At 40.4% G+C, this 26,671-nt stretch overlaps 2 protein-coding genes across 39 annotated transcripts in view; one reads left to right on the top strand and one right to left on the bottom strand.

The window, feature by feature from the left end:
- RIMS2 (regulating synaptic membrane exocytosis 2) overlaps positions 1-22,044 on the bottom strand; it is a 449,434-nt gene extending 427,390 nt beyond the window's left edge. For 33 of the 38 annotated variants that reach the window (XM_027883453.1, XM_027883455.1, XM_027883433.1 and 30 more), the window contains exon 1: positions 21,669-22,043. In XM_027883453.1, the coding sequence (XP_027739254.1) occupies positions 21,669-21,838 (170 nt within the window). In that variant the 5' untranslated portion in view covers positions 21,839-22,043. Of the gene's footprint in view, positions 1-21,668 lie in introns of all 38 variants that reach the window. The other 5 variants (XM_027883430.1, XM_027883435.1, XM_027883443.1 and 2 more) reach the window with 1 other exon arrangement.
- A 692-nt stretch (positions 22,045-22,736) lies between these two features.
- LOC114057325 lies at positions 22,737-25,664 on the top strand. Its single transcript, XM_027883427.1, has 3 exons — positions 22,737-22,828; positions 22,964-23,390; positions 24,324-25,664. The coding sequence occupies exons 1-3, from the start codon at positions 22,737-22,739 to the stop codon at positions 24,420-24,422; spliced, it is 618 nt and encodes a 205-aa protein (XP_027739228.1). The 3' UTR covers positions 24,423-25,664.
- The last annotated feature ends 1,007 nt before the right edge of the window (positions 25,665-26,671 follow it).

Genomic DNA, 26,671 nt, shown 5'->3' with positions numbered 1-26,671 from the left:
CTATTCTCCTATTTCACTTATAAATGCTTGTTCTTGCCTCCTGTATATTTTCAGCATGAGCTCAAGCAAAAGGCTTGTTTTAGAGCAGTTCCTTTGGGGAATGTCAATCACAGCTATGTTTAAAAAAAAATCTTAAGGAAAGTGAAATGGTTGTCACAAATTTTAGCATAATCCAGAGTAGCCATGAACTTTCAAAACAACAAAAACTCCTGTGAGCTGCCCTCAAATGTTCACAATATGAATTAGAAAAGGAAGAACAGGGAAAGGTAGACAATTAAATTTGTTCTCTATTATTCCATAAGCATGGGACTAATTTAGTTTTCTGAGGAGTTAAACAAGTTTCTTGTTCTAAATTAGACAACAGAAGGCTATTTGTTAAGTGATAATAATAATCAGAAGTACATTTTCTTTGTTGGACGTGTTGAATACAGAGAAAAGTATATTTATACACTATGGACAATAGACGATGTCGAAGCTTACATAGCAGAGGTTTAACCCACTATGCTGTCAGATTAATATAATAATGAAGCATTGGTTCAACAAGTTATTTTAATCAAATAGATAAATAGAACAAAACCAGTTTAATACTGTACACCTATTCTGATTGGTTTATGCAGTTTCAGTAGTTATTCCAGAGATTTCAGTCTCCAGTATAGTCAAAGTTTATAATAATCTCTCACTTCACAGATTACCTGGGCTGAATTTTTTTTTCTTATCTAAGAAACATGTTAGATCATACGTTCTTAACATTTCATTATTTCATTGGTATTTGTGAAAACACTCTGAAGGCATAAAAATTGTTCTGCAACTGATGGAAGAAAGGTAAAAGAGAGAAAAGAGTTATATTCATTTGAGATACCAAAAAATTCCAGACAGGAGAACATTCAAAATTCACGTATGGAAAGGAAGACACAAGGTTTAAACCCAGCAGTGATTCTGTTCTATGGAAGAATGAATACCAAAAATTCAGAATTTTCCACAAAGTGGAATTACTTCTTTTGACCCAGTTTAATTGGGAGTTTGGGTTTTGCAAGAAGCCACCTGACACGCTGCCCAGAATTAAGGGTCTTGGAAGCCCCAGCTGTCTCTGTTGCTGAAGAACCAGGGACTGAACGACTCAAAGGATGCAGAATATGGCTTTCCACCAGCCTGCCAGTGAGGCTGCCAAGGAGCTGGGGAGAAGAGCTGGCAGAAATTCAGGTTTCTTCCATCAGAATCCAGATATCAAAATTTGTCTGGCTTTTAGCATCACATGAAAAGTTCTGTCAAAAAGAAAATCCTGGCAAAAATTGAAAATAACCTTTCATTACCTCAGTGAACATGCAAATCCCCCCAAAAAGTTGAGAAAGTCTAATAAAGCCATAAGTACATCAAGACCTTACTGAGAATGTGAAAAGATCCCAAGGAACCCAGAAGAACACGCACAAGACACTCCAGTAGAAAACTCAGTTGGTACAGTTTGAACATAAATAAAACCTTAAGTAAAACCTTGAAAACATTGCACACACATAAAAGGTGCTTTCTCCTCTCAAGAACTTCCTAATGGCGCATTCCTCCTGGATCTGCCTTTCACCAGTTACACCAAACAAAACCCAAACACTCTTCCTTCTTCCTTCCTTCTCCTCACATCTCCTGAATGCCATACCTGATGCTGCATGCTGTTCCTGTAAAGAAAAAAGTCACTGTAGAAGTGGAGTAACAGCTGTGACCAGACAGAACCTTCCTGTATCATACAAAGCTCTTACAAGGAATGAGCAGACTCGGGAAAGAAAATAAAAAAAAGGAGTGAGAGAGTGAAAGGAAGCTTGAAAGAAAGAGAGTGATGTAAGAAAACAAGCACTACCAAATTCTTGCAAAGTCAAAATAGACAAACTTATATACTTTACCCTTAAATATTACATATCAAATAAAATCTCCCATTTATCCCATTTTAAAAATATACTAGGAATTTTTGTTCCCATTTTAAACAGACACCTAGAAAAATAATATACAGTAAAATACTGAGACCATAAAAAAAAAAAAATTAAAAATACAGGGAGGAGTCTGAGGCTCGCTGAAGAGATCAGGAATGAGTAATTCTTTGTCACAGATCACTTCTTTGATCACTTCAAATGAAACCCGAGGAAGTAATAGCAACTGTGGTTTCTCCTTCCCTTGCTCTTTTCTTCGTTATATTTTTTTCCCTCCGATGTTATATTACCTCTATTTCTGACCCAAGGAAATTTATGGCAGAGAGCTAAATTCGTCCATCATAAATGTCCTTGCAACAGATATCCTGATTTATTAAAAAATTTTTTCCTAGTATGCACAAGACCTGAAAGGACAGGTCAAATAAACCCCACCTAATAGCACTCACCAGAAGAACTGTTAAAATAAGAATAAATGCCATTATTCGCTCTTAGACTACAGCTAGGGGCACAGCAAGCTAATTGCTTCATTACAATGGACGGATTAGATTATTAAGAGTGAAATGATTATGAAGTGCACAGTCATGGGGTCATACTGGATTCCTCGTTTCTCCTGGAGGCACAGTTGTACTGACGGCAAAGACTGTTTTTAAAATCTTAAGTATCCAGGAGGCTACACTTTCTCTTTTCAAATGAGGACACTGTCGCTCTTATTTGTGCTTTAATCATTTTCTAATCAGAATACTTCAACTTCTTCCAGCAAAGATGAGAAAACATAACTTGTATAAAATTCAGCAACCTCCATGACAAACAAGAACAACCTAGGAGAACCCACCTCACCACACACATTTTCAGTCAAAAACATGACTGCAGGGCAAGCTACAGGCTTTGCTGCTGTGGGCATTGCTCTATTACATGGACAGCAGATACTACAATGCCATGCACACTGCAGGTGATGGAGTTTAGGAGGGGACCTCAGATAAACCTAAACAAATCTTCCATTGTGCACCAGCACCCAGATAAACTCAGCTCTGTATCATCCAAACCAGCTATTTTTTATAGTATACCATAACTCCCACAGCAATTTTGCGGAAACCAAAACACAGGGAAATTGGAGAGACTTGATACACACTTAAATTTTTTGGTATTCTGGAGTAATACCTCAAAGTTAAGTTGAATGTCTCAATCTGGAGAACTGCAATGTGTACCATGCTGCATATATTGGGAAAAGTGTTGTGAGAAGCTCTTGGATTCTCAGTATTGAGAACTGTATCCTTAGTTTGGCACACAAGTTTGTCAAGTATTTATTTTCAAATACTAGACTTGTCACTGAAAACTTTTTGCAATAATAACATCCTTCCCCAAGGACAGAAAATATAGAAGCAGAGAGACAAAGATGAGCACACTAAGATATGAGTCTTGTGGATGATGTGCTTTTGCTCTATTTTTACCAAAAGCTCAGAGAAAGGAACAAAACCTACTTGTGCTGCTTCAGGGGCAAGATTTGTTCAAGGCAGTAAAAACGTATTTTGGGAGTGCAAAGGGATAATCTAAGTCAGATATGTTCTTGTTTTTAATCACTTCCTTCTTTGTGAGAGTGCAGACAATTTGAAAACTTGCTAACAAATGTTAAGGTCAACTCCCTCTCCACCTCTGCCCAGGAAACACCCACATAGCTGCTGGAGATGGAAAGTAGCAGGCCTCATTCCTGTCCCTGAAAACAGCTTTGTATCCCTCTTCAGCACAGGCAGAAACAGGGTTGGGTGATTTCACTGTATACTGAGCACTTTGGTGTCATTCTTACAGTGCCTTGACTCAATCTATCCATCTTCTGAAGAATGCAAAGCAATCTGCTCTAACTAAAATTGGATAAAACAGCTTATAAAAATAAGGAAACATGGGAAAACAAAACTAGTGTAGAAATGTAGACTACAACTTCCTCTAAGTGTGTCTGACAGATTGGGAGAGCACAAGTAGGTTGTAGCAAAGCAAGGAAGTGAATAAGCAAATGAACAGAAACTGATGGGAACCAGGCTCTCTCATTTTGACTGGCACGGCTGTCTGTCACAAGCAAATTAAAAACAGCACTTCAGTTTGAAATGGTGCAGCTGACAGCACAAAAAAATAGCTTCAGCTATCACATGCCAACTGTTAGAAATAACATTAATTAAATATGCCCTTTTCAAATTTCTGTACTTTGATTATTACTTGACTAAACTGGATACATTTATCAGGACTGGAGTTAATTTTGTTAGCACCCATTCCTTTAAAAACGCACATACAGGAATTTGCTTCCAAAAAGAGCTGGAAGAAAGACATAGTGACAAAGACCATTCAAGACAGTAGGACAACCATATTTACATGTTGTCTACTACAGATAAAAGAGCTCTAAATGTTTTATAGTGTAGCACAGACAGCACAAAACTTTGGATCAAAGATTTTCTTAATGAGACCCCAAAGGATATTGACTTGCTATTGCTCATTTTTCAAAAATAATTGTCATTTTCCATTAAGATCATATAAACACACATACAGAGCACATTTCAGATTTTTAATATTAGGCAAATGCATACATAATTTCTACTTTGCATTTTATTATTTAAATAGCTTTCTTTTAGCTTTAAATCAGAAGTACTCTTCAAATATTTTTTGATTCCAGAAAAATATATATAAAAACTGATTCAAGTAACTCAGTGAGCATGCTCTTAAAGCCTCATTAACCGCTGTAAAGAGAGAGAACAAGAACCACTGAGAGCCCTATTGTCCCCCCTTTATCTACTGCAAACAAATAAAAACCTAAAGCTGTATCTATATACAAGATGATGTCATAAGCGAAAATATCAATTTGCAATTTCCTTCAACTCCTTTACTTTTTATTATTGGGAGCACAATACTTGCTACTTATGTGATTGTTCTTGAACTTTAACCCCAAAGCTTTGTCCTGTTTGTGGAATGTACTCCAATTTCACAGTTTATTAAAATGTTCACTTTTATAATGTGTGTATTGCACAAACTGAAGTTACACAAAAATATCAGGAGGTAGCAGAGTAGCCAAAGATGCATGAGATTAATGAAGTAATTAGGATTTTAAAAAAAAAAAAAAAAGGTAAAAAACTCTAGAAGCAAAATGTCTCACTTTTCAGCATTTATTTTACAGATTTTGTCTGCTTATCTACACCTAGTGGAACACTACATATTACAATATTTATCCACTTCTTAGAAGAGAAAACACCATCAATCCTTACAGAAATTACTAGAAAACACCTGTGTAAGAAAATAAAGACAAATAATATCAGCAAAAGATTAGCAGTCAATCTACAATTCCCCCTTTCACTATGTGCACCTTCTGCTGTAGACGTAGTAACAGCAAATGTTAATTTACCGCCAACAGATAATTTGGAAGACTGTACAATGATTATGGCAATATGACAAGGCTCCTTTGTATCAAAGGAGAACAGAAAAAGTCTGTCAAGACCAAAGAATATAATTCTGGTGTAACTGAAAGGGGTTTTATTTGTTTCAAGATTTCACCAGGAGGAGCACCCCACCTCTCTTCAGATTGCTGCTCTCTCCACCCTTCCACCCTTCCAGCAATGACAGCTCAGGAAGTGCAGATTCACAGCTTAAATTCTGCAGGGCTGGAGCGAGGCTGTCTGCAGTCTTTCAGTCCCACATGGCCCTTATAAGTTTCGACATAAATGATGAGGAATGATGGGCATAATTTTTTTTTTCTTTCACAATGAGATTAAATCAGAAGTGATCTAATGACATTAGCAGACTTGTAACAGAATAAAAGAATGCAAGTTAAACCAAAATTTGGCTCAATTATTTCATTACAGAAACAAAATTTTTAAGAAAGCAAAACCAAGAAGCCATAAAGTGTTTTATTTGCTTGTGTTATGATCTAACCCACACATTTTCTTACAGGCTCCATCCACAAAAAGTGAGTTGGGGAAGTGAATAGCTTAAAATCAGTTTGTAACAAAATCTATAGACTTAAATGATCATCTCCCAGAAGACTTTTATATACAAAATGAATTTAAAATTACAAAAATTGGAAAATCCTATCTTGTATAAACTAAATGTAAGTAAAATTAAAAATGCTAAACTAGAACTTACATTATTTCAAACATATTTGGAGCACTGGAAGAAATATATAACTTTTTGGATGAAAAAAGTCTTGTTTAACATGAACAAGCCCTCCATAGTATCTTTCTTTTTTCAGAATAATTCCATTCTCATCTCAGATAGATCTCAATAAAAATTCTATCTTCATTTTCTACGCAGAGGAACATCTAATAAAGCTTCTTCTTTACATAGGAGGAAAGACTTTTTGGTATTTTGTTTTACACTAAAACAGGCATTCTGGGCAGCAGTAGAAGGCAGTAATGGAGTCACTGTAACCCAGTCAGACACTGGACATTTCTAATCAGCCACTGAGAAAGTCTGAAAATTAACCTATGAAAAAGTAAAAGCTCACTATACCCTCCAGAAATGTGTATCTGATGTTTATAGAACACCTGTTCAAAACAAAGACAGTTGTAATAAAATTACTGGCTTCCAAGTGAATATGACATTTTTTAAATGTAAAATTTATTCGGATTTGGGGGCAGCAAATCTTTCCAGAAGAGTGGGCTTTGATTATGAAAGGAGGACCATCACTGTCATTTGAGGGTATAACACACATTAACATGTTAAAATATTGCTTCTGTAGCAATTTTTACCAGGATTCTAGAGGAGAGGCATAAGAATGGGGACAGCTGTTTTATTTTGCAACACAATGCAGATCAAAGATGACAGCTATAGCAATTCATGAGAAAAAAAAATCTAACCAATAGTAGAATGTAGCTCCTAATGAATACTGGGCTAATATTAGCTACCAAGTAGTACAAAATATGTGAATATTTAATATTCCTACATAATAGTCCTAGTCGTAATAGATTCATTTCTCTTCTGAAAGAATGAAATGTCCCTCTAAATATAGCATTGCTTAAAAATAAGATTGCTAGGTAGGCATTCAGAAAATTGCTACCAGCATGGCAATATTTTTAATTGCTATATTTCTGAGTCATTTTTTTTTAAATTCAATTAAGTCAATGAGGCTACATATCAGATGCACAAGTAAGTCTGCAAGTCTGTAACTTCACAGAATCAATTACTTTTATTGCAATTAGAAAAAAAAAATGCTTTGATGCTAGGTCTACCTTTTTCTTTTGTGTTAGCATTAGATGGTAGCAATGGTAAGTTCACACTTTGTATTCCTCCATGTAATCTTACAGACTTTCAGTAGTTAATATATTCACGACCCTAGAATATTGAAAGTCAATCATAATTTTTGTCATCTACAAGATTCCCTATTTAAAATGATGTCTTAGTAACAGATTAAATTAGAACAAAATTATTTATGCATCCTCTTTTTTAAAATATTGATGTAGCCTACATTTCAAGTAAATTGCAAACAAACTTAGAACCAAAGCCATCACATAACATAAATCATCATCAGATCTCCTCTCCATGCAAAACCTGAAATACTAAGGGCAAAGCAGCTCTTCTGTTATTTCATACAACAAAAAGAGTATCCAGTCACCTGTAAAAATATAAGAGCTTGTGCGTGCAGCAATTACAACCAGGACCTTCGCTACACAACTTTCATTATTTATATCCCAGATTACATTGGAAAATGCATCAACACAGCTTTACAGAGCCCATTCACTTAGCCAGAGTGATCTGCAGTACTTCCTCTCTCCTTTTTATCTTCAGCCTATGAGCTGAACTAACATGTCTGAAAATCAGTTTTAAAAGCGTTTAGCAAGAAAACCTGCTGTTTGATATGGAGACACAAAACCTGATTCTATTTGAGCTGATACCAGTAATGGTTTTCCAACTCCAGTTATTCAACAGAAAAATTTTGTGAGCATTTTCTTCATTTCCTTCACTAAAAAAAGCTCTGAACACTAATTTTGGCAGCACTGACCTCAAACACCACCTTCAAAATTAGAAATTAGCTTGCACATGTTTGACTGCTGCTTTTCTCAATGACTGCAACATGACTGGTCTTTGCAGACTGTAGAAATAATGGTGGAATACTTCTGTTGCTCCCAGAAACTCCAAAAGCACTGTAGCTAATCTCTCTCAGCCCCTCAGCTGTGTTGGCTCAGCATTTTGTGGGACTTTACAGTAAATCAGATCAGTTCCTTTCTGTAGTTTAAAAAGATGCTCTGCCAGAGTGATGAAGGAGGAAAGCGTTTTTCATTAGCTTAACCTCCCTGAAATAGTTTCACTAAACAGTTGCACCAGGGCCATGACAGTGTCATGGAGGAAGGAAGGAGCAGCTGGGCTGGCAGTGGAGCTGCCTGTGCTGCACTGACAGCGTAAACTGCCTGGAACTCTGGAGCTGAATTTAGCCTCTCAGATCTGCCTTCTGGAGAAGCCTCGCTTTTTCTTACTGTATTGATTCTGCAGGGACCCAGAGAGAGTGGTGTCACTAGGCTCAAGTCAGCCTTTGTAAATGTATTTGCTGAATACTGTGGTGGGTTGACCTTGGTTGGCTGTCAGACACCCACCAAGCCACTCTATCATTCCCTTTACTTAGCATGTCAGGGCAGAGAACAAGATGGAAAATCTAATAGGTCAAGATGAGTACAGGGAGAGATCGCTCATTAGCTACTATCACAAGCTAAACAGACTCCACTTTCAGAAGATTAATTCAAATTATTGCCAGTTAATAACAGGGTAGGACAGTGGACACAAAAACAAATCTAAAAGCACCTTCCTCCCTAGTTCTTTCTTCCCAGGTCAACTTCACTTATGAATCTTCTACCTCCACACTCTGAGCAGTGCGGGTGGATGGGGTGGGGACATTGTGGTCAGTCAATAGCCCCTCATCTCTGCGACTCCTTCCTCATCATGCTTGTCCCCTGCTCCACCGTGGGGTTCATTCCCAGGGGATACAATACTTAGTGAACTGCTCCAAAATGGGTCCTTCTCACAGCCTACACTTCTTCAATAACTGTTACACCGTAGGTCCCTTCCATGGGGTGCAGTCCTTCAGGAAGAGGCTGGTTCAGTGTGGGTCCCTTGCGGAATCACAAGTCCTGCCAGAAAAACTTCTCCAGTACAGGTTCCTCTCTCCATGGGCTGCAACACCTGCCAGGAGCCTGCTCCAGTGTGGGCTCTCCATGAGATCCCAGCTTCCTTCAGGGTGCATCCACCTGCTGTGGCACAAGGTCCTCCATGGGCTACAGAGGACAACCTCCCTCACCATGGTCTGCACCACGGTCTGCAGGACAACCTCTGCTCTGGTGCCTGGAGCATCTACTCCTCCTCCTTCAAAAAGCAAAGAACAATTGGGTTGATGGGCATGAGTTCAATAACTTCTTTCCTTCCTTTGTTGTACACACTGAGAAATTTTTGAAGAAAAAATTTATTACACTGAAACTAAGGATAGAATACATTTCAGTAACCTAATTACAAAAACTACTATGCAGATGTTCAAACCATCCCTAAAAAAGATACTAATGATGACCAAACATACTAAGTAATGGAGAGGCACAGTAGAGCTCTGATATAAACCTCCTTCCACATCATGATACTACTATTCAGCAACTTCATGAATACTGAATAAAAGATACTTATGTCCAAGATAGAAGATATTTAATGGCAATTTCCCTCTTTTAACACAAGCCAACATCTTTCTTGTGGGCAGCTTTACTGAAAATCCAGCAGCACCAATGGGAGGCCAGAGCTGTTTTAAAATAGGTCATCACTATTGAGGAAATGCTTAGTCTTACTCATGTAAGGAATAGCAGTCCCTTTGAAATACAAATTTTTTGTGGATTACTATAATAAAACACTCCTAAGTCCTTATCAAAGAAAAACCTCATCACTATGAAGCGTGACAAAAAATGTTACAAATTTTAAACTGCTCTTTCTTATAGAAGTATATTTTTCAATTGTTTCAGTAATAACAAGAACAAATATATATCGATACCTTTGCTTATTATAATGATCATGTGATCGTTAACTACTGAACTACGATTCGGCTTCCACAGTGAAACTCCAGCTTCAGTGAATGTTTTTTAATTATTATTTTAAAGTGTTATTAGCCAAACTTATGAATCAAACAAAGGCACTGTTTTAACCTATATTCCTTTAAATTAATTAACGTCTTACTTGTCCCACTGAATTAAGAAATAGTTACTTACGTCTGAATGTTAAGTTAGGACACCAGTGTCCATGTGATTATGGACTAATTCCATAACTTTTATCACTCCTGTTTGTGCAGAACAAATATGACTAATGACCATTCATACTACTAATTAAAAATCTTACTAAATGTTTATTTTTTCTTCCACGAAATAAAAGCTTATTTTATACATGAGAATATCTGTGTTATAAAGAGATCTGGAGTATACAACTCAGACCAAATTTTAGACAAGAACACTTGGCAAATTCTGCAGAACACATGTTCATGTAAACACTACAAAGTAGCTAAAAACATTTTTCTTCCAACCATGTCTAAATAAATTCAAAACGTATAAATGTACCTCAGTACTCAGCTATAGCCCATCAAATTTCATTCAGCTTTGGTCACCTGTATGTTCAGATATTAAGCAGAATTCAAGGGTTTCAAATAACAAGTACTTTCTCTGTACTCTTCCTTGAAAGTACCTTTTCTTGGCCCAGTGCCTTCAGAGCACCCTCTACGGTATTTTTGCAGATGATAAACTATAAAAAGGGCAGAAAAAGATATATTTGAATTTTCTGATACATACTTTTAAACATGGAAGATACAGTTCTTAAAAAGAAATAGGGAAACTCAATAAAACACAGGGTTTTTTTCAGTCATATTGGGGTTTTGCTTAACTTCACAACCTGATGGAATATTTGGTAAAGTTCAGCAAAAAAATTAAAATTACTGCTTCACTTGAAATGTCTTCTGATTTGATATATATTACCATGGAAGTAATATGAACACTTGAGAAATATTTCCCATTCAGTTAAATTTAGCTCCTCAAACCTACCACTTATATGTAAATCAGACTATCAGCAAAGCATGCACAGACATAATTTTACAACCAACCCAAAAAACCATTATTAAAAATCAGAACAAGAAGCTTCATTCCTTTCATAAATTAGAATTCAATTCTTACTTTTAAATACTTCATACTGTTTACTGTGATATTTCGTATTTGTAATGATACAAGTGGTTTGAAAAAAAAGTAAGATTTTCCTGAAGCATTTTAACTTTAGAGCAAAACACGTGTTCAGTAAAAGCATAACCCTCAGCCCTCTAAACGTGACAGTGATGCTATTTTTCTAGCTGTTAGATAATACTTGGTTCAGCTGTCACTTACTGTGCAGCAGTCGGTTACACAGAGTGAAATGAATCATAATCGCAATGACTAACCAAATTAATGGAAGCATGCTGAATCAAAACCCATGTTTCCAAACTGTCTTAGAACCTGATTCAGCAAAAATACATTTGATTTCTGTACCACACAACATCTTCCCTAGATACCTGTTTATCTAGACTTTTAAAGCAAGAAAGAGCTGAATTCAGAATGCGCAGTAAGTCAACAGTATGTTTTTAACAGACTACTATCAAAAGTGACTTTTCAATTTGTAAGCACACCACAGCCAAATAAATATTGTTCAAACAATACATAGTAAAAGTGAGATGGTGTGTGAGCTTATAGAGTTTTCTTTGGGTTGTAATCTTATACTGTGTTAAGCTTACAAGTAGTAGATAAATCCTCTTTGTAACTTCACATCTAGCAATCTGATGAGCTTCATCTACGAGATTCTGTCTTTAAACTTAAAATATACATTAAGCATTCTTATTGATGAACGGCAAGGGAAGGTTTTCTTTGCAAGGTGCTTTTGATGATAGGTATGCTTAATCCCATGTGCTGGAACAATTTTGTATTCCAAGGTCTTCTTTCAGATCTCATTCTTCAAAGGCTTCCTGATTTTAGTACAAAAAGTATACCAAATCCTAAGAATAACCTTGGACTAGAAAGGAAGCATACTCAGGTTCCCAGCAGTGAGTCTCAAATAGTAAAGTTATGGATAAATGAGCCTATCCTAATTAATGACTGATAGAAATATAAGCAAAAGATGCAGATTGAAAAACAAGGTTCTAAAGTAATCTAAAGAACCACAAAAATCAGTGCCAGCAGGAAATGTGTCCATGGCATTCTTATAAGACCAAATACTGAAGGGTTACTCTCCAAGAAGAACTTTGCAGATCAGGTTCAACTTATCTAGCTCAAGATGTCTGCAAGGTAGACTTCTACATCTGAAATATTCACTCTATCTTCTTTTTAAGTCCACAGCCAGAAATAGGCTCTGTAATTCATCTGGCCTATTTGAAAAGTCTAATTTAAAACAAGACGGATCACGTCCTAAAGGCACCTCTTCATTTCTATTTGCTTCAAATTGAATCTAAGTGATTTCAAATATGGATGTCTTCCACTGAAGGTATTCAGATCTGGTCAGAAGAACCCCAAAGATCTTCTGGGCTCAATAGCACAATCCAAGTTCTAAATGCTGTAGCATGGGAATGAAAAAAATACCAAATAATTTTCATTAACCAAGCAGTTCTATGAGTGCTGAAGTTAAAGAAGTCTGATTTTGTGAGGACTCACACCTTGTGATTGATTTATTCTGGGCCTAAGGTTGGTTCTCCCCTAGGAGAACTCCTTGGCATGTAGAATGGTATAAGCAGACTTTTTCACAGTCAGGAGTGTGGACAATCCCTTACACTACCCATCTACTTATTTTCATTAAACTCTTCGTAATAAAGTGTCTTTGGGACCTCAGATTTTTGTTACATATTTTTGTAAGTCAACCAAAGCTTCCAGTGACTGAATAAATATCAGCAGACACAACTGTTTCCCTTAAAACAATGCAAGATTTCTGTATTTCCAAGGACATACAAGACTTGTGGTTTAGATCTTTCATCAGCTCTTGCTTCCCTAATGAACAAGTTATCTTCAAAACTGGAAAAGTTTATTTTGCATCCTAACAGTGAAGGCATTCAACGGGGCAGTCAGGAGTATGAATGTGTGGACAGGCAAGAGAAATTCTAAATAACTCTGTTATTTGCCTCTAGAGATAAGTCCTCATTCTTGCTCCAAGGGTTGTTTGTGCATTTTATTTAAGCACTCTAATGCAAAATTCATAAGAGGTATCTGATACAGACACATACAGACATTGAGTACAACTCAATGGGGATGAAGACAAACCCTGTGCATTAGCTGAGGTAACAAAATTCAAAATACAAAATGAGGAGCAATTGATTCAACAACAGGTCTGCAGAAAAGCCTGGTGAAGGTATAGTAGATGACAAGCTGACCGTGAGTCTATAAATGCTAAATCAAAACAAAACCCCCAAACATGTGACACTGTCTGTACAAGAAAAGTGTTCAGTGCAAGATATATATTTTTATCCTCGTGCTCTCCCCATACACTTTTGTTTGGAATACTCTGTCTGGGTTTGGACATTGTATTTCAAAAAAGGTCAGTTACTAAGTATAAAAAGAGCAGCAACAAGAGTGATCAGAAGAATAGAAAATATGACCTGTTGAGTCTATGGAAAGGAAATTATGAGAATATACAGGAGGAGATATGATCACATTTGTGAAATATATGAAAGGTTGCTTCAAACAGAAAAATAACAGACTGCATTGCATCTCCATTAAGGACAGAGTAAATAGCAAATGGCAGGAAAGAGATTCAGGTTTAACAGTAAGGGGGAAATTCTAATGGTAAGGGTAATGACTTTGAGTAACAGAGACAAATTATCTTGGGAATTCAAGGTATCTCCATCCATGGTTGGGCAGTAGCTGGAGTCATTGTTCTCATACCTTTCAGTAGCAAGCCATCATTTGAAAAAATGTAAAATTTTCACACCGAATCCAAGAGCTCTACCCTGAGATCTGCTGGGCCCACTTCTCACCTTCTGCTCATAGGCAGCACAGCTCTTGCAGAGATGATTAGCTTGAATTCAACGTGTTGTCTGCTTGGCACCCTCGCCTCAGCCAGGAAGCGTGTTTAATTCACTGCTTAGCTGGGCCCTCACAACTGGGAACCACTAGGTTAGACAAACAAGCATCAGAAACTGCTCTTTTAGAGTTGGTCATGCCTTGAGGCAAAGGATGAATTGGAAGACCTCTTGAGGTCCCAGCTACTCCTGTTTTCTATTATTCTATGTGTTCTCTGGGTTTAAACAGCTTTAAAAGCATTGCTTCTCATTCATCCCTTCTGTAAACAGAAAAATATATAAATGTACCAAGATTTAGATAGACACTATATGGAAAAAGATTTCTTGCTAACACACTGAGTACTCATTTCTGAAAAGTTATATGAAAGATGGTTGTAAAGTATTTTCCAAAATAGTCTGGCTGCTTCTAACTCACAATTTTATTTAAAGGTCAAAACATTTGAAGTCCCTCATATGCTTAAGATAGTACACATTCTAAAGAAAATCTGCCCTCACAAATACACAGAACCAAAATGCCACATAATATTGAATACCTGGCAATACCTATGACCTGTTACATATTCTGTGTATAAATACAATATTATATTTGCTATAAGAAGCTATTCACCTTAAAAATATTAATGTCAAATAAAGAAAAAGTAATCACAGAGTATTTAAACAACTTCATATGAGATTTAAGAAGAAAAACCAACCCCACGGAGAGAATAAACAAAAAAAATTGGGTTTTATGTGTTATTTAAAGTTTAAAGATTTTCTTACAAATTTTCTGAATTGAATCACTCAGACTTTTTTGAAACACAAGTTCAACTCTTGCTAACTCCTGTTAGAACAAACAGAATATCTCACTACGTTTTTAGTAAAGAAGTTCAATGCCTAAATCAAAGGCATTCTTTAGGGCATCACATCAAAACTTCATAACTACGTAAAGCCAACTATTATAACTATTACTCTTCCCCTATCAAAATGCAAAAAAATTTGATTTCTTTATCAAAATGCAACTGAGATCATTCTGCAAGCATGTTTAGGCAGAGAAATGTGATGACAGCTGATATTTAAATTCAAGACTATAAAGGAACTGCCTTCCACCTTCAATGAAAACAGCAGAGAACAGCAGAAATTGCTTTGAACCCTTACTCTCCAAAAGATTACACGTATTAACTTCTTAAATGCACCACTACTCCCCTATACAACCTTGTCCTGTTACATTAACTCTTCCACTCTCAGTCCTTACTGACCCCTTTGCAGTTCCAAGACCCTACCTTGGAGAAACAACATGAGGACACAGTCACAACATAATACCATGCAGAAGCACCTTTTCAGCACAGCACTGATTTGGCAATGTTCTGTATCACCAGGAGTTCAATAACTCATGAGATAAGTTGCTGGAGTTTACTGAGTTTACAAATGCACCACCAGATTTGATGTAAACTGGTTAATAAACTATAACATACCCTCAAAAGATAATTATTTCAAGAATGTAACAGTTCCTCCTGTTACACCACACAGTCCTGCAAAAGAGACTAAATCTAAACTCAGTAAGCATTGAAAACAATGTGGTTTGATTTGAATTTAATATTTACAATACAAATTAATTTGTCTGAAAGATAACTTCTTTTGAATGCCATCTTTGAACAATCAGTATTTCAAGAGATTCTTCCCTCTTGTGAGGGGAGAATTAATCTAAATTAAAAGACTCTTGCCCACTTTTAAAGAGATTAGGTTGTCTTTGATAATTTATAGCTATTAACCATGATATAGCAAGACATATGATTGAAACAGCCCGTAGGATCTAAACTCAAAAAATCATCCCCATCTCAAAGCCCATTGCTAATGAACCATGTCTGTTGCAGTCAAACAGGTATAGATGAGATCATAACTTCACATGTTCTTGGTGTTTCATCTCCCCAAGTTTCTGTCAAAAAAAGCACCATCAATGAAGACGTAGGGGAAAAGCAAAGATAGCATCACACCAAAAACTCCTTCTTGGAAAAGGTAGGTCTATTGGGCTTAAAAACTTCCCTAGCATTCTGACTGACTGAATATGACAGTCAAACTTTAAGGAAGCCACTAAAGCAAAGGTGCGCAAGGTGGCATTAAGTTGAAGAAAAGTCCCATTGCACTGGATTAAATTTCAAGGTTCAAACTATTTTACTTTTTTTGTCCTTATTATGAAACTTTCAATATGCTGCAAGTATTTTAAAACTTCATTGGCAGAGTAAAAACACATCTTACGCCAGTTCTGCAGTAACCTCACTTCTGTGTATTTTGACATTTACAATATACACACTAATTAGTCTGTTGTTTCAATGGAAAAATCAATTATTTGACATTCTCAGTTATTTAGATGTTACTCAGCTCATAGATGCACACAAACAAAACCCAGAATGGACCACTTCGTCCCCTAACCTCACCTCCAGAGACCAATGCATTCCACCCAGTCACTGCTTTCTAGGACACGGTCCCAGCGCCTTAAGTTATGATCTCCACTCTTCTCTTTCAGATGTAAAATTAAATTTTTCTTTTTTTTTTTCGCAAAGAAGTGCAGAACAATCGTTATGTGACAAGATTACCGACAGCACACACTGCCTGGTGTTAAATATCTATTTTTGGGGTTCTTTGTTAACTAAATACTGTGTCTGTTTTACTATTTTTGAAGTCCCATATGATGTCAAGCCTTTCTATATCCAACTCATCCTGATTGTACCTTTTGAATGTGAGAACATCAGCACTATTGCTGTCTTCCAAAATTTTACTCAACTTTAACATTAGCAAGCCAAATAATTAGTGTAACTGTCACTCAGTATAATCTCCAAATACATTCTGCTTAGTCACTAAGAGGAAGTACTACTGCTATCTTCTGTAGACAGTGCCTAAAAGAGTGTTAGATGTTTTAGAGAACAGTTGTAAACACTGAGTCTTCTTCAAGAGCAAATGGCACAAGGTGTGACAACCTGACAAGTATTATCTACAACATAAAATGTCTAAGCATGTGATAAGAGAGAAGAGCAAGGAATAATGACAATTTTGAGAGAGGCTCAAAAAGCAGTACAAATTGTTAAAACAAAAGAAAGGAGAAGTGATAAAGAATATTAGGAGGGAGCAGAGAACGAGGTAGTAGGAAGGGAAGAGGACAGGGCAGGGCAGAGTAAGGGGTAGGTATCTTCCTTGACTATATATATTTACATAACTTCCACTATCACTTATTTTATACTGTATAAAGTTATTACTTTAAAACTCACCTTGACCATATTTTATTTCATAATGCATAGAAACAAGAGCAAAATGATGAGTGGTGTAGAAACAAACTTGTTCTAATCAGCATTCCAAATTCAGACAAAAGGCAGTGCAAAGTTAGGGAAGCATAACTTAACTAACCGTGCCTGGAGTTCTAGTTTACTATTTAGTCAAAAGCAAATCTTTTTGCCTGACCCTATAAACTTTAGGAATTCCTATATGTATCTCTATTTTCAAAAAGCAAAATCAATTCATCCCTCCGGCCCCAAAATTCAAATCCTAAATATACAATGCTTTTAAAACAATGTAAATCTGAGGTTATTATTTATAAAGCAGGATAATTATTTATAAAACAGCACAATGGCTTTGTGAGGCTGATATTTACACTGCTGTGACTCACAGCCATCCACCTATTGCTTCCTCTTCTCTAGGTGAGCATCCTGTCCCACATCTCACTCTCACAGTGCCACACTGAGCCCACACAGCTCAGCTTCCATAAGGTTTCCTTGTCAGAGATTTTGTTTCAGTTAGTGTAGCTACCCAATTTTTACCATGTCTATGCAATCAGTGACACAGCAACTGAGCACATACAGGCCTGTAGTCAGTTCTGGACTTACAGTGGTGGCTAATGGAGAGCCACCATTCCCTAGTGCACCCACCCTGTTTGCACACACATCTTCTCCCCATGGGTAAATCAGATGACAATGCCACACACATATTTAAAAGAGGTGTTTTACAGAGACCTCATGGTAAACCTGCGATGCTTTGCAAATACATGAAAAGCTGGATGATTTCATAATGAAATTTCTCTTGGAAAAATTTATCTTCTACTGGGCCAAACTGTCCATGTCCATGAAAAGCTGAAATGCATGTCTTTTCAGAGCTGGGAGTCTGACTTTAGAAGGACAGTGTTTTATCTTTAGAATTGCTAGCAAAGGAGCTGGAAGTAGAAAAGTACTGCAAGTAGAAAAGTGTATATGCGCATGACACAGGTTGAAACAGAAATCTTTATAAATAATGGCAGCATCCTAACATCTCCTACATTTTTTTTCTCTGTGCATCCTCTCAATACTATTCTTTGATATAGAAATAAAGAATAAATGAAAAGTAAAAAGGCACAAGATAGATCCCATAAATGAATCCATATGCTGTCTAAATGTGCTGTCTAAAATCTGTTACAAGGCTTACACACACAAAACTAGATTTTATAAGAGGAAGGATGTGCATAATGTGAAGGAAGAGTCATCACTAAAAATTCCATGCTGTATCCAAGACAGTAAAAAATCCACAAAGATAAATGTTGAAAATACGTAAATATTCTTAAAACAGCAGAGAAATACTTACACCGAGTACAGATATAAATTCTCTGTCACATATTATGCATATTAAATATTATGCAAAATATACATCCAAAACCCTTGTCAAAAAGACACCTCCTTAGTACATGACATTCAAAATGCACTGCAAGGGTCCCAAAAATTTCAGAAGAGAGACAGTGAAAGCACCAGAGTTAGCCACTCATCCCTTTTAAAGCAGGAGCTCCACTACAGGAACACAGTGCACAACTGTAGCTCAGCGTATTTCACAGACCAAACCAGGCCAAAGGAGAGAGCAATTCTGGAAACCTTCTGCTTTCCATGCCATCATGTTCCAGCAAATCCTGGCAAGAATTCATGCTGACCCGATCACTATTAGTTGCTACAGATTACAACTCAATACCATCTGCATTTCCTTTCCCCAAAAACAGTAAAACAAGCATAAGGAGAAGTTATGTATCTATTTTAAATCCACACATATTTACCCCAGGGAGTGAAAGGAAAAGAATAAATAGTCCACATTACAGATGTGAGTCACACTACTTAATGCTCTTTTGGAAAATGCTCAAATACCACAGTGATGGGCACAGCATAAGAATTTGAAAAACACAAGATAGAAATAGCATTGAGAAAGGAAGTAGAGCCCAGGGAGTAGCCATTCATACTGACACTCAATCACTACAAATAAAAAAAAATAAATTAGAGAAAATACATGCTTGCTGCTTTCTTCAACATTTGAACAGTTCTTGTGTTAATATCTCTAAATGTCAACTCTTGTTTTCAGCATCTTTTTTTTTATCCTACATTTCTCCATGGAATTAAATGACACAATTTTATTGCTTAGACAGACAAAAATACCTTCCACTTCAAAAGGAGCTTGCCTTCGAGGAGAATTACACTTGAACAAAGACTGCGGGATTTAGCTCTATATTTATCTCTATGCAATAACAGCAGTTCATTCATATAAATATGGGGGGGTTCTTTCTTCTTTGTCTTTTCTTGACAGAAGGAAAACATCTCTCAAGAGAATAAAACTCATTAATATCTACCTAAGGATACAGAACAATTTCTGATATTACTTTGGCGGAAAGTTGTTCTTAATAAATCTGTAGATATTTTCAGAATAAACATGTACCTGATGGTTCAAAGAGACATTTCATTTTAAGAAAAATTAAACTGGTGAGTTCTTCATCTGACACCAGACCACGTCTCAGTATCCTCTAAAATATCTTGGGCTATCTATTCAAATTCAATTGACAACAGCATTTTCCTAAGAGAGCTGCTTTAGGTTATCCTTTTTGTATAAACTTTACACCATACCATTTCCCTCACAGCTTACGCAGAACCCAAGAGGACACTTTGATGAGACATAAAGAGAAACTGAATGTCATGTAAAGTTTATCTTTAGAGTTGCTGAAGACCTTTCTTTTGTCCATTGTCTGCTTCCAAGATTCTGAAAACTACAAATGAAAACAGTTCTGTTTCATTGCTTAAGTTGGTTTTACCTTACCATTACTTGAGAACAGTTTATTCTTCATTTGCAAGCTTACCAGGTTCAAGCTGATTCAAGTATCATACTGAAATCATACCTTATATTTGATCATAAATATTATTGTCCACAACAAAAGTTGCCAGAAATCTTCTTTAAAACTGTAATGCTATTAATATATATTTAAACTGCAGCTTGAATTCCTGGAAGACCTGCAACTTGCAACTTGAACTTCCACTTCCTTCTTTGTTGAAGATTTTTAAGAGTACAGCAATTTTAGAAAAAACATTTGAATTTATTTTGATAAATGACACAATTTAGTAATTTAAAGAAGTCTAAATTGTTTCCAAATAAAAGTATTACAATAACAAACAAATTGTAGAGCAAGAGGCTAAGAGGTGGTGACAAAACAAGGTGGCCCTTTATTTCCAGCGCTCACATTACACTGACAAATTTCTAAACGTTCACCTCAAAAAAAATCCTTCTTAAACTGACTTTGAAATGTTTTTAGGAGATCACCTCGACATCTAGGAGCTGTCACACAACTGATATATGAAGTTTTTGGTATGATGCTAACAATAATGCAGTGAATCTTGGAAACAGACTTCAAAGTCAACAACTAAAGCCCAGAGGACAGCTTCCAGGTGCTGAGTGTGAAAGGCCAGCTGCAGTCAACATGTCCAAGGCACAACACTAATTTCGGTATAAAAAACCGCTTAGTGCTTCAGCTTTGTCACACTCATCAAAGGCACGTCCACGATAGCAGTAGCTTTGCTTGTTTTTAAGCCATTAGAAGTCAGCGTGGTTGTTCTGCCACAGAGGGAGCATAGTTTTGTCGACTTTACTCGGTGCCTCCCAGCCCGGCTAGGGAAGGACACGGCCCACGCCGCGCAAGGCAGTGGGACCCCCGCGCTCCACCGAGACCGGCGGCCCGCCCGGGGTTGGGGCAGCGCGCACGGGGAGAGACCGCGAGGCCCCGGCCCCGCCGCTCCGCCAACACAGCCCCGTGTCCAGCCGGAGACCGCGGACAGCTCCCGGTGCTGAGCCCAGCCGGGAGACAGCGGACAGCTCCCGGTGCTGAGCCGAGTGGCCGTGGACAGCTCCCGGGGCCGGCGCCAGAGCCGGGGCCGCCCCCACGGCCGTGCCCCGCTTCCCCCGGAGCCGGGGCTCACGCTTGGAAAGAGCAGCGGGGCGGGGGCGGGCGGCAGACACGTTGTCGGGGGAAGATGGCGGCGGTGGCAAACCCACCCAGCGAAGCGGCCGGAGCCCAGGCCCCGGCGGTCCCGCTCCGCCCGCCAGGGCCGCCGCCGCCAGAGCGGAGCCCGCCGCGCCCCCGAGACGGGGCCCGGTGCCGCCGGTCCGCCCCCTCCGGCGGAGCCGACAGCCGCCCCGACCCACCCCCGTCCTCCCGGTGGCACACGCCGGGTGAGGACGGCACCTGTGCGGCCATGTTGGGCGCCTGGCCCCGCCGGCGCCGGGACGCGCGGAGCTGGAGCCGCCCCGCGGAGCGCGGCCGAGGCGGGAGAAGAGCCCAGCCCCGTCTCTGCCGCTCCCGCGGTCCCCCCCGCGCCGTGCCCCACACTCGCCCGGCACCAAACACCCCTGCCCCCCCGGCTCCTTTCTCCCGCCCTGGCCGTGCCGCCCCCCGGGGCCGGGGCAGAGACTTCTGCGGCCGCGGGCCTGGGAGGACGAGGAAGGGATGCGCCCGCCCTTACTTGAGCACGGATTGCTCCTTCTCCTCTTCCTTCTTCTGGCGGTCCATGACGGCCAGGATGATCTTCCGCTCTTCCTCCGTGAGGTGGCTGAGGTCCGGCATCTCGGGCTGCGGGGCCGGAGGAGGCTGAGGAGCGGCGGGGCCGCTCCGGGGCCCGGCGGGAGCCGACATGTTTGGTGGGAGCTGCCGCCGCTACGGGAAGCGCTGCCCGAACTCCGGCAGCACCAGCGGGAGCGGCCGGCGCCGGGAGAAGCACATACAAATCAATATACCCTGTAATCAACCGGCAGCCTAATGACGGCCCCGCCGGGGAGGGGCGGGGTGCTCGTCAGCCCCGATCTCGCACCCACCCGCCCGGCCGCCGGCGGCAGCGGAGGGACGGGGACGGAGGGGCCCCGGGGGGCGAGCAGGGGGAGTGGGGAGGGGAGAGGGCAGCGCCGGGAGAGGAAGGGCCGGGGGCGGGGTAGGGAGGGAGAGAGGAGAAGGCAGGATTAGCCGCGGGAGAGCTGTGGTTTGGGTGCGAGCAAGATTATCCCAACCCCGAGCGCCCGGCGGGGAGACGGGGGACGGAGCCAGCGGCGGGGGGTCAGGAGACGGGGGCAGCGGCTGCCGGGGGGGGCGAGGCGGGTGCCGTGCGAGAGCGGAGCCCCGGCGTCCCGGGGCGCGCAGGGGGGGAAGCCCCAGCGGGCGAGCGCCAGTCCCGGCCGCCGGCCGCGGCTCATAATTCCTCGCCGCCGTCCATGGAAGGGGCCGCGGGGCGCCGCGCCCGCCTCCCGCCGCCGCCGCCTCCCGCCGCCGCTCCTCGGCCGGGCCGCTCCGCTTCCTGCCGCCGCCTCGCTTGGCTGGTGCCCTCTCGGCTGCGGGATGGAGTCCGCCTAACCCATGGCATGGCGGAGAGCCGGAGTCACGGGAGGGGGCTCCGCATCGCCCCGCCGCCTCCCCCGCCTGAGCCGAGCGGCGCGGGGCGATGCGGGGCCCGGCTGCCGCCCCTAGCGGCGCCGCGCGGGCTGGCGGCGGGGGGCGGCGGGCGGCAGCTGCCCTTATTTATTTATTTATCCCTGCACGAAAAATGGACGCGATAAAAATCACGCGAGGAAGGACAAGGAGGAGCCAAGGCGCCGGCGACGCGCTGGGAGGACCGAGCCCGGCGGCCGCGGGGGGGCGAGGGGGAGGGCGGGCAGATGCTGCGCGGCCGCCGCTCCCGCCGCTCCCGCCGCTCCCGCCGCTCCCGCCGCTCCCGCCGCCGGCGCTGCCCGCGGGGCGTGCCCAGAGCGGCACCTGCTCGGCGGGGCCCAGCCCCGAGAGCAGCCCCCGAGCGAAGGAGCTGGCGGCGGGAGCGCCGGCCCCCTCGAGGAGGAGGCATCGGGAAGGGCGAGGGGGAAGCGGCCCTGGAGGGCGGCAGAGCCCCCATATCCCCGTTCGCTCGAAGGCCCGGCGGCGCGGTCCGAAGTTCGGGCTGAGAACCGGAGAGCGGCGCCGAGGGGAGCGGCGGGATGGGCGCCGGGCTGGCCTCCCTCCCCCAGGCCGGGAGCGGCATCGCTGTTCGGCCGTGCAGGTCCAGCCCAGCAGAACAGCTTATCCTCCATCGCCCACAAACGCCCTGCTGGGGTGTCAAATCTGCCCCAGCGTCTGTCTGGACATTTTCTCCTACCCAGAAGAGCAAGACTGTGACACTCATGAGAGAAGTCTGGAGAAGCAAGCCCTCCTCTCACGTGGACACCAGGTAGTGGTGGAAGAAACCTCTCAAAACTCTTTTGCTACCTCTAAATCCCCCACCTGAGCAGTCATTTAAGTGGCAAGAAATTATTTCTGGAAAAAGTATCCTACAGTACCCAAAATGCCATCCAGCAAAAATAAATGGAAAATACCCTATCCAAGAATGCCGAAGAAACAATTCAATCCAAATCTGTAGGGTTTCAATCTACAAGTGACAATAGAGTTCTTGCTGCTCTCTCACAAGACATAACTCCTATTTCACATCAGTGTTGGTTAACATCTAGGTATATGCACTCACAGAAGCAGTTTTGTAAGGTTAGTTTGAACAGTTTGAAATCATACATTATTGCAGCTGTTTGTAATGGACCATGCTATTTGTAATGGACCATGACATCAACTTATAACCAGGTGCAAAGGCCTGGTGAAAGAAGTCCTCTTCCTGAAACTATCATGGTCCTCATTATTTGTATTTCCACAGAGAATGAATTCTAGGATGTAGCTGCACTAGCTGATCCACATGCAATTTTGAGCTGAAAACATCATTTCTTTGGGGAAACAAATTCTGGAGGAACAGATTGCCAGAAGGACATGAGACACTGACTGTGATAAAGCAAGCCTTAGCAGTAATCCATACCTATTATCATGCACATATATTCATTGAAATTTAATATTGTCTAAAAAACGTCATTGGCATCCTTAGCTGAAGGGAGCCTGTCCCATTTCTTGATGTAAAATTATGTATAATAGACCCTTTGTTACTATACACAAACCATTGTGTAAACATTGAGCAAATTATATATATGCAGATATCCTTGTAAAATAAACTGTATGATTTTTCATTCAGTGCTGAAAGCATTCTGCTCTTTCAGTCCACATCACCTTCACCTTTCAGACTGGATTCCAGCCAGCTGGCTCTCACTGAATTCCTTGTTTCTTCCAGGCACTAGATAAATTTGGCATTGAAGTCAAAAAGAGAAGGAAATGTAGCACCATGTGTCATCAGATTACCAAAGATAGTACAGTCCTTATCAATCTATGAATGCTGAATGGAAGAATTAACTGCACTGACCCTTTTGGGAAACTACATTTTATCCTGGGAAAGTGGAGAAAAAGAGAAATCACTCAATCACTTCTAAGAATGATTTAAAAAAACAGACCAGTTGAAAGCAATCTCTCCACCCTGTCAGGTTACACAGTTGGTTCAAAAATATTTCATGCCATGCCTCAACCGTAAACACTAACAGTATTCAGGCTGTAGTTTTGATTGCAAAACGTCACTACAGTCCTAGATGCATTGTTTCATTCATCTGAATTTCTTTCCAATGGACATTTACCTCTGAACTTTCTGGATTTACAGTGACTACTTCTGTAATTATTTCTTTGTGCCTGTGATTTTTCACCCACAAATTACAAATACTTGCTCTCAGCATGACCATAGAATTTCAAGAGCTTTCTTTTCTCCTTGGTATTTGCTCTGCTTCCACTCAATCCTATACCAGTAAGTGAGTACCTATAAACAAGTAAATCCAGGGACAGGAACTGTAATACCTATATATTATTTAGCTACTGGCTTTCAAAACAGAGGGCAGATTCAGAGCAGATGGCATCCTAACTGAATAAATGGTTCAACTTGACCTTTCTGTGCTTCTACCTTCCTTTCTCCCAATCAGTTCCACCTATCATTCCTCACATATTCTGCAAATAAAATCAAACATCATTTGCTTGTGTTCCTGTCAGCCTACACAGAATTGTCTCGTGTTATTACTGTTATTTACGTGACCCAGGTGACATATTGATGAAAACATACTCAGAGCACAGAGACTTCTCTACCCACTCCAGAGCAATGGTGTCAACAACAATCTACAATCAACCAACAATACAAATTACTATCATGTAGTATGATCATTTACAAAACTGATTTTTAAGGAGCATTCTTTTGCAATTCCCTCATCTGTAAATTCTGACCTTCACATTCACATCTCCAGGTACCTGCCCTTCCTGTTCCTCTCGGTTCTCATTCTGAACTCACTACCACACTCTGAAAAAGCAGATTCCCACAACTGTTTTACAATCTTCTGCTGAAATTGTTCCTCACTGTAAAATCTGCAAATGAAAATTCTCTCCAATTGTATATTAAAAGCACGTGATATTTTCTTTTGGTGGCTTCTCTAAGTCATTTAAATGTACTGACACCAGCAGAGTTATTAATATAAGTTTTCTGATACCCTTTTTTCAATCTGTTCCTTTCCAGTTCTGCTAGACATGAGGGGTTCCCAAGGAAACAGTGACATTGTAACCTGGTTTTATATATCACCACAAAACGTCTTTCACTAACAGTCTCATTATACTTACTCCCATTTCCTTACTCATAGCAACTACAAGAGTAAATGAGTTGCTAGATTCAAGCATGTTAAGCATAATCCTTTCCTGAAAAGGAAATGCTAGCATCTGCTTTGTTATGTTTTGTGTAAGGAAGAAATCCAGTGTAACTAATTATTTATGTTATTTTTGTCACAAGTTGAAACTTGGAAAACATCTTTATGTAGCTGACATGAGAGGAACTTTAAAGTATTCCATTAAAAACATATTCTTGGTTTAAAATGTCCAGCACTCAGACTCTCAATCAAGTCAGATGTATAATCAGCAAGAAATGCATTCTGTAGGACACTTCCTGGGAGCAGTTTGCAAGGAGCTCTTCAAATTCCCATTGAGGAAAGACAAAACTACACTGCAGGAATTTGTGATTCCCAGGTCATATGCTATGTGCCATCAAACCATCACGGACCAGTTTTCTCATTCAGTCTTGGATCTGTCCCAGCTTTCTCCTGTCTAAACTGAGGAAGATAATTATATTGTATAATGTCACCTGCGTTGCCATTTGGTTTCTTTCATGAAGATTTTGCTTACTATGTATGCATTTTTTTTTCTTCTCCAAGTAATTTTCTATTAGTTGAATACTTGCCCACAAGTGAATTGAAGAATGCTAGATATTTATGGGTAGAAGTTAGTTTTCTTCATTTGTTATTCTCATTTCCCAGAAAAAAGGGTTATCCATAGTATACACAGTATTGACCATACCCCTATGTCAGCTATACTCAATGAAATAGCCCCTCCCAATTTCACTGTCAATGATCTGTCTTCAGTAGGCAGAAAAATATTGGTCTCTCAGCTAAAGCCCCCACTTTTTCCTCCTCTCCGTACATATGACCATTATCTTCACAGGGTCAGAAGAAGGGGGAAGCTCTTAAGTTGTGCTGAGAAATACCCACTTCCAAGCCCTTTTCCCCT

Source organism: Empidonax traillii, unplaced genomic scaffold (genome assembly GCF_003031625.1).
Source record: "Empidonax traillii isolate 1590-97213 ecotype Southwest subspecies unplaced genomic scaffold, ASM303162v1 scaffold126:size1624879, whole genome shotgun sequence".
Taxonomy (NCBI): domain Eukaryota; kingdom Metazoa; phylum Chordata; class Aves; order Passeriformes; family Tyrannidae; genus Empidonax; species Empidonax traillii.
Note: the sequence above shows the minus strand (reverse complement) of the source record. Positions and strands in the feature narration are given on the sequence as shown.

Bases quoted from the DNA above. Each gene is read 5' to 3' on its own strand.
- LOC114057325 (XM_027883427.1), top strand. From the start codon at position 22,737: ATGGACGCGATAAAAATCACGCGAGGAAGGACAAGGAGGAGCCAAGGC. The intron at 22,829-22,963 runs GCGAGGGGGAGG...GGCGGGGCCCAG, and splicing joins AGCCCGGCGGCCGCGGGGGG to CCCCGAGAGCAGCCCCCGAG. The intron at 23,391-24,323 runs GTAGTGGTGGAA...TGTTTCTTCCAG, and splicing joins TCCTCTCACGTGGACACCAG to GCACTAGATAAATTTGGCAT.